This window comes from Erinaceus europaeus, chromosome 20 (assembly GCF_950295315.1).
Source record: "Erinaceus europaeus chromosome 20, mEriEur2.1, whole genome shotgun sequence".
NCBI classification, from domain to species: domain Eukaryota; kingdom Metazoa; phylum Chordata; class Mammalia; order Eulipotyphla; family Erinaceidae; genus Erinaceus; species Erinaceus europaeus.
This window is the reverse complement of record NC_080181.1, coordinates 13430449-13446166: the sequence shown is the minus strand read 5'-3', so window position 1 is coordinate 13446166 and position 15718 is coordinate 13430449. Positions and strand designations below refer to the sequence as shown.

Sequence of the window (15718 nt, the reverse complement as noted above, 5' to 3'; positions counted from 1 at the left end):
GAGGACCCAGGTCCAAGCCCCCAGCCACCATGTGGGAGCCATGTGAAGGGGAAGCTACACACACAGTAAAGCACTGATGTGGTCTCTCTCTCTCTCTCTCTCTCTGCCTTCAGGGTTATTGCTAGGACTCAGTGCCTGCACTATGAATACACTGCTCCTGGCAACCATTTATTCCTTTTCCTTTGTTCCCCCCATTTTATTCAACAGAACAGAGAAATTGAGAGGGGGAGGAAGAGAGGGATAGATAGAGAGAAATACACCTGCAGAAGCAGTTCACCACTAGTGAAGCATCCCCCGTGTGTGGGAATCAGAGAGGGAGGGGGGCTCAAACCCAGGTCCTTGCACATAGTACTAAGTGCACTTAACCAGGTGCACCACCACCAGGCTCCGCATACTCTCTCTCTCTCTCTCTCTCTCTCTCTCTTTCTCTCCCCCACTCTCTCCTACTCTCTGTCTAAGAAAAAGAGTGTACCAGAAATGGTGGAATTCAGCAGGCAAGAACATCTTGGCTGAATAATAATAGTAATAATAATCAGAAAAGAAGTTCAGTATTGGGAAGGAGGAAGCCCAGTGAGCAGGTGTGGCAGCTGATCTACTCAAGGTCAGACCAGAGCCCAGACACTGCCCAGAGGCATCCAAGGAGGTGGGGGGGGCTTGGGCTTACTAGGAGCCAACAAAGCCGTAAAGAGTGGAGTCCCACAAGCAAAATTGCCCCTGTGTCCAGGGGCCAGTCTCCTCTGCCTCCTCCCCTGAATGACCCACCAGCCCCACTCCACCGGTTGGGATATGTTTCTAGGATATTTTCATGACCCTTGATAGATCATTTAAAAAACAGAAACTCTAAGGGAGTCGGGTGGTAGCGCAGCGGGTTAAGCACAGGTAACACAAAGCGCAAGGACTGGCCTAAAGATGCCAGTTTGAGTCCCCGGCTCCCCACCTGCAGGGGAGTCGCTTCACAGGCAGTGAAGCAGGTCTGCAGGTGTCTGTCTTTCTCTCCTCCTCTCTGTCTTGCCCTCCTCTCTCCATTTCTCTCTGTCCTGTCCAACAACGACATCAACAACAACAACAAAAAACAACAAGGGCAATGAAAGGGAATAAATATTAAAAAAAAAAAAAACAGAAATTCTTTCTTGCTGCTGGGGGGGTGGGGCAGAAAAGGAAAAGAAGGGGGAAAAAAGTCAGAAAGAAACCTTGCCTGTAATTGAAGGCAGGTTGGGAGATGTTCACGCTTTGAAATTCACCTTCTTGTGAAATGTTTATGAAACACTTTCCACAAACGAGTTATGCAACTGGGACAACAGCTTTGATCATTTCCATCACCAGTGATATATTCATTAGTGCTTGGGCTGTTTGCCCCCAGAGGGCCCTGTGAAGGCATGGGGAAGGGGCCAGGGGGAGTCACCCACTCAGCCCCATGGCCACTGGGGTCATGACCTCCAGAGATACAGATAATTGGGATCACTGCCCCCAGTGTATGTCTGGGTCAGAATCTGCCTTTCCTGTCTCTGAACCCTGGACCAGGGACTTGGGGTACTGTGGCATTTTGTGGGTGGAGCACCAGGAGAGCCAGAGAGCTTTGCTAGTAGCTTGTGGTGTGACTTGAAGCCACCAAATCACACCAGATGAACCCGTGTCCCCACACTTCCCAGCTGGGAGGCCAAGCCCTGGAAGCTTCTTACTACTGCAAAGGGGCCCTCTCCTCAAGGAACCAGGGCCACTTTCTAAAACAGGCAATGTCAGGGAGTTCACTGGGATTAGGGAGATAATCGCCCCGATACCACTTCACCTCTCTGGTCACTGCCCAACACTCTGTGCAATACCTTTGCACAGCCCCGTGGGTGGAGAGGATCCTAAACCAACAGAGCCCATCTGAGAGACAGGGGTGGTAGCTGGGTTATGGCAGGATAGGGCCTCAAGGTGACCGTGTCCCCAGGGTTGAGTCTGTCCCCAACAGAGCCCAGAGAAAGATTCCGCTGGCGTGAGAAATAGTGCCAAAGGGGTGCTGGAGCCAGGGGTTGGTGGTTCCAAACAGGCTGTGGGTTTGGTTGGGTTTTCACAAGTGGGGGGGGGGGGGCTGAGTACTGGGTCTGGGTCCAATTCGCCTACGGTTCTCCCATTAGAAGTCAGTAGGATCCAGCAACCTCTCTATCTCATCTCCCACTCCTGGCCAACACCCAGATGCCTATGTGCTCCAGCCTTCTCCACTCAGCTGAGAAGAGAGTTTACCATTTGGGAAGGATCTGATTTCTTCATGTCTGGCTTTTCTAACCCCCGCCCCCCAGGGCCCCGGGAGAAGGATGGGGAAGTAGGCCAGAGGCTCTCAGAGGCTTCTCCACCTCTCTTCCTCTCCTGTCCCTCCTCCAACTTCCTGAAACACACAGACCGCCAGCCTCCCTCTTCCAAAGCAGATTTCAGAACTGGTGGTGGGAAAGGGAGTCTCTCTCTCTCTCTCTCTCTCTCTCTCTCTCAGCATCTTTCTGTGTCATTCCTTTAGGATTATCTGTTTACTTTGTTTTGGGGGGCTGGAGGGGAAGCTTTTGTAGGCATCCCCCATCCTAGGGGTTGATGAAGTATGAAAAAGCAGAGTAAAATGTGAGTGTAGTAGGGGCTGAGACAAACAGCATGTGATTGCCAGGATGCTCCCAGAATAGCCCCCCACCAAAGGCAAGGTCCACCGCTCCCTGGCCCTTTAGGTGGTGCCTCTCAAAAGAGCTGGGGAAGGGAGGGAGGCTATGGATCCAGGAAGCAGATAAAAGAGGGAGCTTCTCTTTCATGATGGCACGGGTTTCTGAAATTAAGTGTTGCAGGATGACCTGGCAGGGATTCTAACAGATAGCGCCCAGAGTGGAGGCCGGCCACATGTTTTCCAGCTCTGTCATAGCTGCCTCCTTATCTCCCTGTGGCGCATAATGAGTCTGTAAAGGAACCTGCCACTGGGCTCTGCTGGAGTCCTGCCAACCTGCCAAGCCTGCAGGGGTTCCACCGGCCTGCTTTCTGCTCCAACTTTCCACATGCTCCCCGCCCCCCTTCCTCCTTCCGGCCTCACCTCTCTCCCCCTGGGGTGAGGGACCTGCCCCCCCCTCGTAGAGCAGAGGGAACCCAGTATGGGCCCCCAAGATTGCGCTTAAGGAAAATCTCCTCCCAGGCGGCCTTAAATAAGTAGTTTGTCATCTATTTCTGGCAGTTTCAGCCCGGCTAACCGGAGCTTTCTGGGATCAAGGGTGTGAAGCTTGTCATGTTCAGGGGAAGAATTGGGACATTGAAGCTTCCTGGTGGAGGTGCCAGGGAGTGGGAAGAACTGAAGTGGAAGGTGGGCGGCAGGCAGGGGCGGTGGTTCTCCCGAGCTTCACTCCCCATTGCCTGGCCATTGGGAACCTCAGCTCTCAACTCCCAGGCTCCCACGGCCCTGAGCCCCATCCCTCCCTTCCTCTGCTCTGTTCCCTGGACTCCAGAATAGTCTCCTTAAGGGAGAGGAGAAGAGGTACTTGTGGAGACCATCTGAGAAGAAAGGCTTCCTTCTACCGGGGCTGTGCAGCCAGGGCTTATCGGTGATGTTTCCATCTGTTTATTTAAGAACGCTACAGGAGGCCAGGTGGTGGTGCACCTGCTTGAGCACACATGTTACAGTGCTCAAGGACCGAGGTTCAAGCCCCAGGTCCCCAACTGTAGAGGGAAAGCTCCATGAATGGTGAAACAGAGCTGCAGGTGTCTCTCTGTCTCTTTCCCTCTCTGTCTCCCCATTCCTCTCAATTTCTGGCTGTCTCTATCCAATAAAGATAATAATTTTTAAATAAATAAATAGAACACTACAACAGCAGTTTGTACTGGGAGGGCACGCAGTGGATAGCATGCTGGATTCACAAACATGAGGTCCCGAGTCCAATGCCCCATACCACATATGCCAGGCTGATGCTCTGGTCCCTCTCCATTTCTTTTTCACTCATAAAATAGTCAGTTTCGGTTGTTGCTGCTGCTGCTGTTGTTGTTGTTGTGTTGTGTTTTAGATAGAGACAGAGAGGCAGAAAGCAAAGCTTCCTTCAATGTGATGGGAGCTAGTCTTGAACCTAGGTCTTGAACCATCCACATGAGCTATTTTGCCAGCCCATGAAATAAATCTGTAAACACACACACACACACACACACACACACACACACACAGGCACGCACAGCACTGGAGCAGCCTCTCTCACATGCTGTGTGGAATTGGCATTTATAGTTGTATTTTTCAGACAAAAAAGGAAAAGAAAATACATAGGATTATATAGCATGTTAGGGAAACCAAGTCCCATAGCGACAAAATGATGGTTTATAATGGTTAAGAATAGTTAGGAGGGAGTCGGGCTGTAGCACAGTGGGTTAAGCACAGGTGGCGCAAAACACAAGGACTGGCATAAGGATCCCGGTTCGAGCCCCGGCTCCCCACCTGCAGGGGAGTCGCTTCCCAGGCGGTGAAGCAGGTCTGCAGGTGTCTATCTTTCTCTCCTCCTCTCTGTCTTCCCCTCCTCTCTCCATTTCTCTCTGTCCTATCCAACAATGACAACAATAATAACTACAACAACAAAACAACAAGGGCAACAAAGGGAATAAATAAATAAAATAAATATTTTTTATAAAAAAGAATAGTTAGGAGTCAGAGAGTCGGGAGGAGAGCAAGCTCGAGTTCTGTGCTCCGTATCCCTTGCCACGCCCCACAGCATATGAGAGAACTGAGCTTGGCCCGTGTCTTATATTCAGTTAACACGCCAGGGGCCCACTGTCTGCAAGGCACTGGATTCAGGACATTAGAGCCCTGCTCAGCCTCAGTGTCACTCAACGGCCTCTTCCTAGCTCTCCAACATGGAACACTGTCTTCCTACTCTTTTTCACTGAGGTGCCAGGTCACATATCCCTGGTCACCTTTTCCCATTTCTCATTTTAGAGAGACAGAGAGGAGTGAGGAGGAGAGTGAGAGGGGAAAGACACCAGGGCACCAGTCCACCATCCATGGAGCTCTCCCTCCCCTCCCCCCAACCCCTAGCTGTCCATGAGGCTCCCATGTGGCGTCTGGACTTGAAACCTGATCTTATACTTAATACGGCAAGCACTCTTCTGGTTAAACTACCTGCCGATCCTAAGAAATATTTCTTTAGTGATCTGAAGCACAGTGTAACTGCTCATCTGAACCTTTAGTTCAGTTTACACTAATGAAGATTCCAGGGGGCTGGGTGGTTAACTGCACATATCGCCACGTGAAAGGACCCAAGTTCAAGCCCCGATCCCCATCTGTAAGGAGAACACTTCATGAGCGATTAAGCAGGTCTGCAGGTGTCCATCTCCCCTCCCTTCTCAATTTCTCTCTGTCCTATCAAATAAAAATATTTGTTGAAAAAAATAGGGAAAAAAATGGCTGCTGAAGTAGTGGATTCATAGTGTGGACACCGAGCCCAGTGATAACCTTGGAGGCAAAAAAAAAAAAAAAAAAAAAAGCTAATAAGACTCTAGAGTTTCTGTGACATTTCCAGGACAAACCAAAATAAACGGGGTTAGTGAGATAACCACCTTGGGTATGACTCAGGTTCAAGTCTGGCCCCCGTCACATTGGACAAAGCTTCAGTACCTCTCCCTCTGTCTCTGTCTCTTTCTATCTAAAAAATAAAAAAAAAAAGTCTACCTGGAACAGTAAAGCCCTGGCAATGACAAGAGGGAAGAAAAGGCTGAGTCCAGATCCCCCGTGACCCTGTACCCTACAGAGGATTTCCCCAATATCTTCTGTGAGGTATGGTCTACACTCTGCTATTCTTTGCCAGGATGTGTGAATTCACAGTCCCTGGGCTTCCTCTTCCCCAGTAGACTTCCTGAAAAGCCACAAAGGGTGTTTGTTCTGAGGGCTGGGCAGGTGGGCATCAGGAACACTCAGTGCCCTGCCCTTGGACACCTGGAGAACCCACAAGTGGGTGGTGGGAGGCTGGCGAGAGTCTGGAAACCACCATGGCCCCTTGGGCTGCAACTGCAGTCGGGAGTGTGGGCAGATGTGTCTCTGCATGCAGCATGTGTCTCATGCAGGCAGCCGAGGAGAACTGCCACCCAGGCCACTAGGGCCCGGACGGCAGGAGAGGCTTTGAGGAGAGGGAGGAGTCCAGATTCTGAGATTTCATGGGTGGGGGTGAGGAGTCAGAGTTTGGTGGGGAGATTAATAAAGAGGCGCCAGTTTCTTTGCTTGTTGAGATGGGGAGGTTTTTTTTTTTTTTGCCTCCAGGGTTATTTCTGGGGCTCGGTGCCTGCACTATGAATCCATTGCTCCTGGAGGCTATTTTTCCCATTTTGTTGCCCTTGTTGCTGTACTTGTTGTAGTTATTATTGTTGTCATAGCTGTTATTGTTGGATAGGACAGAGAGAAATGGAAAGAGGAGGGGAAGACAGGAGGAGAGAAAAATAGACACCTGCAGACCTGCTTCACCGCTTGTTAAATGGCCCCCCTGCAGGTGGGGAGCCGGGGGGTCGAACTGGGATCCTTACACTGGCCCTTGAGCTTTGTGCCATGTGTGCTTAACCCACTATGCTACCACTCAACTCCCAAGATGGGGAGATTTTTAAAATAATATATTTAGGAAGCTAGGAGACATCTCACTGGGCACAGCATAGACCTTACCATGCATAAGGCCCTGGGTTCTGGAGCCAGCACCACAGACAGCACCAGGAAGCTCCCCATGGATGATGCCTCACCTCTCTCTTTCTCTCTAAAAAAGAAAAGCAGTGGGAGTCAGGCGGTAGCACAACAGGTTAAGCGCACGTGGTGCAAAGTGCAAGGACCTGCAGAAGGATCCTGGTTCGAGCCCCTGGCTCCCCACCTGCAGGGGGGGGTCGCTTCACAAGCGGTGAAGCAGGTCTGCAGGTGTCTATCTTTCTCTCCCCCTCTCTGTCTTCCCCTCCTCTCTTCATTTCTCTCTGTCCTATCCAACAACGATGACAACAACAATAGTTACAACAATAATAAAACAACAAGGGCAACAAAAGGGAAAATAAATAATAATTAAAAAAAAATTTTTTAAGCAGAAACATGGGAAGGGTCATTGAGCAGCCATATCAGGCTTTCCTGAGACTCTAGAGCTGACTAGAATAAGTAATAATGTCAAATACTATTTAAGGACTGGGAAGCTATCTCAGTGTGTCCAAGTAAGGACTTGCATGCTTGAGGTCCCAAGACACCTAAATTCATCCCTGCTACCACCACAAGCTAGAGCTGACCAGTGCTCTAGTGCTTATCTGTGTGTCTGTCTATCTATATCTACCTCTCTGTTTATCTCATAAAAATAAAGAAAAAATACTTTTTAAGGTCCAGGAGCTAGCTTGCCCAGTGAGGTATATACTACCATGCACAAGGTCCTGGGTTCAACCCCCAGTCACCTCAAGGGAAGCTTTACACACTGTGGAATGGTACTGTGGTGCTTCTCCTCTCTCTCTCTCTCTTTCTCTCTCTCTCTCTCTCTCTCTCTCCCCTCCCTCCATCCCTCCTTCCCTGTCTCTCCTCCAGGAGTCTTCCAGAAATAGTGGAATCAGGCAGACACAGAGTCCCTGTAAAAACCCTGGTGACAAAAAAAACACAAAAAACTATTTATAAAAACTACCAAAGGGAGTCAGGCGGTAGCACAGCGGGTTAAGCGCACGTGGCACAAAGTGCAAGGATCGGCGTAAGGATCCCAGTTAAGCCCCCGGCTCCCTACCTGCAGGGAGTCGCTTCACAGGTGGTGAAGCAGGTCTGCAGGTGTCTATCTCTCTGTCCCCCTCTCTTTCTTCCCCTCTTCTCTCCATTTCTCTCGGTCCTATCCAACAACAATGACATCAATCATATCTACAACAATAAAAAACAATAAGGTCAGCAAAAGGGAATAAATAAATATTAAAAATATATTTTAAAAAGTACCAAAATCAAATAAAGATACTATTGAGGCTCACTATCCTCTCATAAATTTTAAGACATCCCCACTTAGGAGGGAAAAAAAGGATATCATGTTAGAGTTTGAGATATTCATTTTGAGGTGCAGGACTCACACCCAGGACCTCCCACATGTCACACGTGCTATATTTTTACTTACTTACTTACTTACTTACTTTACTAGAGCTCTGGTTTATGGTGGTGAGGGGGATTGAACCTGGGACTTCGGAGTCTCAGTGTCAAGTTGCATATCACAATGCTCCTCCCCAGCCCAAGCCTGTGCTATAGCACTGAGCTTCAACCCCTAATGCAATAAAAAAAAGGCAATAGGGAGTCAGGCAGTTAAGCATAAGGACCGGTGTAGGCGTAAAAATCCCAGTTTGAGCCCCCAGCTCCCCACCTGCAAGGGAGTCGCTTCATAGGCGGTGAAGCAGGTCTGCCAGTGTCTCTCTTTCTCTCCTCCCTCTGTCTACCCTTCCTCTCTCCATTTCTCTCTGTCCTATCCAACAACGACGACATCAATATCAACAACAATAATAACTACAACAATAAAACAATAAGGGCAACAAAAGAGAATAAATAAATATTTAAAAAATGATTAAAAAAATTTTTTAAAAAAGACAATAATCGGGGCCAGGTGGTGGTACACCTGATTGAGTGCATGTGTTACAATACCCAAGGACCCAGGTTCAAACCCCCGGTTCCCACTTGCAGTGGTGAGGCAGTACTGCAGGTGTCTCTCAGTCCCTTTCTACTTCTCCCTTCCCCTCAATTTCCGGCTGGCTCTATACAATAAATAAATAAGATAATTTTTTAAAAAAATTTTAAAGACAATAATCATATCAGCAGAGCATCCATACTGCTTCTCACTTGGATGAGGACAGTGTAGACTGAACTGGGCCCCAGCAGAGTTCCCATGCACCCTGCAGACTGACTGCTACTTCTCAGGGCCACCATCACTGTCCCCAACAGTTGTCCTGGCAGGTGACACACAAACAGGCAGCAAAAGCAAGCCCCCCCCCCCCACACACACACACACACACACATCTGTGAGCTATAGCCGGACCTCTCATCCCTGGGCTCCTCAGTCACCACCGCCTCCATCTTCTCCAAGCTTCCATCTCTGCACCACCCACCTCCAGAGGCCACATCTGACACTCTCCGTCTACCTGCTTCCCTTTGCAGATTAAAACCGAGGACCTCAGCGACTCCCTGCAGCAGACCCTCTCCCACCGGCCATGCCACCTGACCCAAGGACCAGCCATGATGTCTGGAAACCAGATGTCTGGGGTGAGCGCTTGCTGGGGTGACCAGCAAGCTCAGCTTCAGCCTCCGCTGGAGGCCTGGTCTAGACTTCCCCCAACACACACACACCTCACAATGCAGAGAATGGGTGGTAGCGCATAGGGCAGAGCGTTCATGTTACAGTGCACAAGGATCCAGGTTCAAATCCCCGATCCCCACCTGTAAAGGAAGGGGAGCCTCATGAGCAGTGAAGCAGTGCTGCTGATGTCTCTTTCTCTCCCTCTCTATCTGCCCCTTCCCTCTCAATTTCTCTCGGTCTCTATCCAAAATAAAATAAATGGGAGGCTTGCACCCAGGTCCTTGTGCATGGTAACATGTGCTCAACCAGGGGTGGGGACAGGTACGAGTACACCTGGTAGAGTGCACATGTTACCATGGGCAAGGACCCAGGTTCAAGCCCCTAGTCCCCACCTGCAAGGGGGACATTTCATAAGTGGATAAGCAGGTCTACAGGTATGTCTTTCTCTTTCCCTATCTATCTCCTCCTTGCCTCTCAATTTCTCTCTCTCTCTCTATCAAATAAAATAGAAAGAAAAGGGGGTTGGGCAGTAGCGCAGCAGATTAAGTGCACATGGCACAAAGCGCAAGGACTGGCATAAGGATCCCAGTTTGAGCCCCCAGCTCCCTACCTGCAGGGAAGTTGCTTCACGAGTGGTGAAGCAGGTCTGCAGGTGTTTGTCTTTCTCTCCCCCTCTGTCTTCCCCTCCTCTCTCCATTTCTCTCTGTCCTATCCAACTTCAATAACATCAACAACAATAATAATTACAACAACAATAAAAAACAACAAGGGCAACAAAAGGGAAAACAAATAATTAAAAAAAAAAGAAGAAGAGAAAAGATGCCACTTGGAGCAGTGAATGCATAGTTCTAGCACCAAGCCCCAGTGATAACCCTGGTGGCAATTAAAAAGAAAAGAGAGAGAAAGAGAGAGAATATGCTAGAGGGAGAGCTGTGTGCTGGGCCTCTGTGAAGGAATGAGAAGCTGCTCTCCTACCGGGGAGGCTTGAGTGCTCCTCTGAAGAGGAGTCTGTGTGCTCGGAGAACAACTGAGCTAGCCCTGCATAGTGAGGGGCCTGGAAACTAGAGGACCACCATGTTCACGGTTCTTGTGATAGCAGCGGCCACCCCAGTCATGCAGCCTGTCTACCCCTTGGGCCGAGTCCCTCCCCCAGGGTCTATCCAAACTTCAGTGTGAGGACAAACTGGGGTGGGGAGGCAGAGGCACTCTGAGCCAATTAAGAGTGTCTGAGAGGGTGCTCGTGGGGGAACCCCCTTCTGGGCCTGGCATCTCTGCAGAAGGAAGAACTATCCCCACTCAAGGAATGTTTAAGACTAGAATGTGCATCCATTCCTTCCCTTCTCCATTCAGTGAGGGTTTGGCGGGACAGGGAAGATACTCTGTAACACCCCAGTGCAGAGCACTGTTTGCACACAGCCTGAGAATGTCAGCTCCCAGAGGGAACCAGTATGTGTGGACCATGGACTTAGGTGCTTGTCTTCACGCTGCCACAAAGGCTTTTATTTTCCCCAACAGGTTATCACTGGGGCTTAGTGCCAACACTATGAATCCACTGCTCCCAGTAGCCATTTTTTCCAGCTTTTTTTTTCTTTCTATTTTATTGGACAGGGCAGAGAGAAATTGAGAAGGGGAGATAGAGAGGGAGAGAGATAGAGAGACACCTGCACTACACTGAGCCCCATTGAAAACCCTGATGACAAAAATAAAAATTTAAAAATGAGGGTGCCAGGAGGTGGTACACCTGGTTAAGTGAGTGCACACATTACAGTGCGCAAGAACCCAGGTTCAAGACCCTGGTCCCCACCTACAGGAAGGGAGCTTCACGAGTGATGAAACAGGGCTACAGGTGTCTGTCTCTTTCTCTCTCTCCCTTCTCAATTTCTCTCTGTCTCTACCTAATAAATATCTTTTTAAAAATTAAATGAACAAATAGCATGTGATCAGAGATAGCCCCACTGGTAGAGCAGGACTTGCATGCCTGAGGCTCCCAGTTCAACTCCTGGCACCACAGACACTTGGAGTAGAACTCTGGCTCCCCTCCCTGTGTGTGTGTGTGTGAGAGAGAGAGAGAGAGAGAGAGAGAGAGAGAGAGATCCCTCTACCTCATAGGAACTCAATAAAAATGTTAAGTATAGGGTAGGGGAGATAGCATGATGGTTATGCAAACCAACTCTCATGCCTGAGGCTCCCAGGTCTCAGGTTCAATCCATGGCACCATCATAAACCAAAGCTGAGCAGTGCTCTGGCAAGAAGAAAAAAAAATTAAATGTTTAAACATCAAAAGGAACAGGTAATGTGACCCTTTCCTGAGAATAAGTCCAGGAAATGCCCAGGACATGTCTTTTAGCATAACCAAGTGGCAGAGACTTAGAAGAGGAAGGAGCATGGGGATTGCATATGTGTCTGGGTAAGCCTCGGAGACAAAGTAATGCCCAGTCTGTGCCCAAGGAGCGTTTGCAGTGGCTTTGGGAGGCAGGCCTGATGCACAGGAAAATGAACGGAGCAGGTCTGAGCCCCACAGGCCAGGCCATGGAGAGGCCCTGCCAGCACAGAGTTGGTGGGAGCACCCCAGGGCTCAGGGTGGCCTGCTGATGGAGCTTGGCAGGCCGATGGTCAGCTCCAGCTGTCTTATTTCTCCCAAGCAGGACGTGGCCTCCCTCCACCCTCTGCAGCAGCTCGTGCTGGTGCCTGGCCACCTGCAGTCCGTGTCCCAGTTCCTGCTCTCACAGACACAGCCCGGCCAGCAAGGTAAGCCAACACCCACCCCCACCCCCGACCCCCACAGAGACCCAGCCACAGACAGCGTTGCAAGGCAGGTGGGTACAAGGGGGCCAGAGAGGCTCAGCCCTCTGATGCGAAGCCCAGCATGTTCAGGTGGGAGGTCTGAGATGTGGCCTTTTTGGTCTGCACCACCCCTCCACCCCCCCAGGGTCTGCCTGCCCCCTTCCCGCCTCCTCACTTTCTGAGAGCGGTAAGACTGGAGGTGCTAGGCGGCTGGAAGCAGGGGTGGGGGTAGTCACAAGGAAGGAAGAGATATCCTCAGGCAGGTTCGGATTCCAGGGAAAGCTCTGCGGGCCCCCAGCAAGCCTGACTGGGGTTGTAGCTGGGTAGAGCGGCACTGCCCCCTACAGGCCGAGAGAGGCAGGCAGGGCGGGTGCTGACGGGGAGTCAGGGAGTCAGGGAGCCAGGGAACCAGGGCCCAGGGCTAGCAGGAGAGAACGTTCCCAGATATAACTAGCACTTCTGCGTGCCGGCAACTCTGCTCAGTGATTTTCCTCTCCTACCTGCACCAAGGAGGACTCACAGTGACAGAGCATTGTACAAACCCCAAGGAGAGGCTTTGAAAGTCCAAACTCAGGGCTCAGTGCCTGCACTACAAACCCACTGCTCCTAGATGCTATTTTTTTCCCTTTTGTTGCCCTTTTTGTTTATTGTTGTTATTATTATTATCATTGCTATTGTTGTTGTTGAATAGGACAGAGGGTAATGGAGAGAGGAGGGAGAGATAAAGAGGGGGAGAGTAAGACAGACACCTGCAGACATGCTTCACCCCTCATGAAGCAACCCCCCTGCAGGTGGGGAGCCAGGGGCTCGAACCAGGATCCTTATGCCAGTCCTTCCGCTTTGTGCCATGTGAGCTTAACCTGCTACGCTACTGCCTGACCCCCTTAAAAAATTTTAAGCCATTTATTAGCTAAGTGTTCTTGGAAAATTGACTCTGCCTCTCTGAGCTTTCATGTCCTCCTCCAGGAAAATGAGATAATAGGAAAATTCTGTTTTGCAGAGTTTCTTGCAGTGATGCATGTGAAAAGGCTTTTGTGCCTTTCGATATGCAGCCTGGTGTCATATCATTATGTATATATATATATATTATGTTTTATATGATATTATATATCAAATAGGCCTTAGTGAAAACTGAGTTTGTTAAAAACTTATTTAAAAGGAGGGCTGGGGAGTCAGGCTGTAGCGCAGCGGGTTTAGCGCAGGTGGCGCAAAGCACAAGGACTGGCATAAGGATCCCGGTTCGAACCCCGGCTCCCCACCTGCAGGGGAGTCGCTTCACAAGCAGTGAAGCAGGTCTGCAGGTGTCTGTCTTTCTCTCCTCCTCTCTGTCTTCCCCTCCTCTCTCCATTTCTCTCTGTCCTATCCAACAACGACATCAACAATAATAACTACAACAATAAAACAACAAGGGCAACAAAAGGGAATAAATAAATAAAATAAATATTTAAAAAATAAATAAATAAAGGAGGGCTGAGGGGCCACGCAGTGTAGGTTGAGCACACATGTTCCCATACATATACAAAGACCTGAATTCAAACCCTTCTCCTCACCTGCAAGGGCTCACAAGTGATAAATCAAGTCCGCAGGTATCTCTTTGTCTTCCCTCTCTACTTCCCCCATCTCAATTTCTAGCTGCCCTATGAAAGAAAGAAAGACAGAAAGAAAGAAAGAAAGAAAGAAAGAGAAGGAAATATTAAAAACAGGGACTGAGTGGTGGTGAGCACAGGTAACAATGTACAAGGACCCAGGTTTGGGCACCTGGCCCCCACCTGCAGGAGGAAAGCTTTGTGAGCGGTGAAGCAGGGCTGCAGGCATCACTCTGTCATTCTCCCTCTATCACCCCCTTCCCTCTCGATTTCTGGCTGTCTCTATCCAATAAATATAATTTTAACAAATGGGGGGGGCAGGGCAGTGGCACACCTAGTTAAGTGCACACATTACAGTGTTTTTGAGGTCCCAGGTTCAAGCCCCCGGTCCTCACCTGCAGGGGGAAAGCTTCATGAGTGGTGAATCAGGGTTGCAGGTGTCTCTCTGTCTCTCTCCCTCTCTATCAACCCCCTCCCCTCTCAGTTTCGGTCTCTATTCAATAATAAATAAAGAAATGAAAATATTTTTAACAAGTTTTAACTTAACCCTGGTAGAAAATAAATAAATAAATAAATAAATAAGTAAATAGGGCTTAGTCCTGGTGTACTTGGATAAGGGCACCTGCTTCCATGCACAAGGACCTGGGGGCTCAAGACCCTGGTTCCTACCTGTAAGGGGAAGCTTCACAAGTGAAGCAATGTCGCTGGTGTTTCTCCTTCTCTCTCACCCTCCCTGTCAATTTCTCTGTCTCTAACAAAAAGAAAAAAAATAGAAATGGCCACCAGCAGGGGTGGAATTCATATTGCATGCAGGTACTGAGCCCCAGAAATGACCCTGGTGACAAAAAGTAATAATAATAATTTAAAGGGTGGCAGGGCTGTGGCACACCCAGTTAAGCACACATAGTACAAAGTACAAGGACCTGCTTAAGGATCCAGGTTCAAGCCCCCGGCTCCCCACCTGCAGGAGGGAAGCTTCAAAAGCAGCGGAGCAGGTCTGCAGGTGTCTGTCTTTCTCTCCCTCTCAATCTCCCCCTCCTCTCCAGATTTCTCTCTTTCCTATCTAATAAAAAGGAAAAAATGGCCACCAGGAGCAGTAGATTCAGAGTGCCAACACCAAGCCCCAGTGATAACCCTGGAGGCAAAAAATTAAAATTAAAAAGATGTTGTCACATTAGAGTAACCAGGCGTCTGGACTCCTGGCCCCAGCTTGAATCTTGTGGTTGTCTTTTTTAGACTGAGAAGCATAGGGTGAGTATTAGCCGGTGCACAGTGACCCAGAACGGTGTAGGGATGAGAGAGACCCAAAGGTCCTGCTCTGTGCTGAGTGATCAAGGCAGCCCACCCCATTGTCCATGTTGCTGGTCTGAGGACCCTGTTCCCGCAGTAAGAGTGAAAATTTCTGGCTGTCTTCTTCCTAGGAGAAAGTCACTATCCTAGCCACCAATGTCCTTCCAGAGGCCTTCAGACAACGCAGCAAGCAGCCGTGACCTGTGTTACCAGGAAGGGCTTCCTGCTTGCGTGGCCCTTCTCCCCAGTATGCAGCATCCACATCCTGCCAAGAGCCTCTGGCCTGGCGCCTGCTGCCATTTAGAGCCATGCAGTCCTCTTGCAGATGTATCCAGGGTGCTACTGATGTCCCTGCTCCTTCTGCGGGCAGAATGGGAGTTACCCCCAACCCCTCTCCTCGAGGGTTATCAGATCTGGAGCAGCTGGCTCTGACCCCAGGTCTGTGCACCTCTCTGGGCAGGCAAGAGGTAGAAGGACGGGTTTGGGGACTTCTGTTTACATCTGTTTATCCTCAGTCTGCTCACCTCCACCCGTGTGTGGCAATGCCTGGCAGTGCCTGTGGGGGCCTGGCTGTGGGGCCCCAAGCCAGTATAATGAAAGTGAAAAGGGGGACAGGGGATGTAGTTGGAGGTGCAGTGGTGTCTTTTCCATGGCCTGGATCTCAATCCTTTGTTCCTATGTCCTTTCCTCTCTGCCAGGTCTGCAGCCAAACCTTCTTCCCTTCCCACAACAGCAAAGCTCTCTCCTGCTCCCACAGACGGGGCCGGGCCTGGCGTCTCAGGTAAACAGCGCCTTCTTCCTGTTTCCTCTCGGAATGGTTCA

General features: G+C 49.8%; 1 protein-coding gene across 2 annotated transcripts in view; it reads left to right on the top strand.

The window, feature by feature from the left end:
- Positions 1–15718, top strand: part of POU2F3 (POU class 2 homeobox 3) — a 100082-nt gene that overhangs the window by 61794 nt on the left and 22570 nt on the right. The window contains exons 4-6 of one of the 2 annotated variants that reach the window (XM_060179901.1): positions 9098–9202; positions 11882–11984; positions 15595–15677. In XM_060179901.1, coding sequence (XP_060035884.1) covers positions 9098–9202; positions 11882–11984; positions 15595–15677 — 291 coding nt within the window. The remainder of the gene's footprint in view (positions 1–9097; positions 9203–11881; positions 11985–15594; positions 15678–15718) is intronic. The other variant, XM_060179902.1, reaches the window with a different exon arrangement.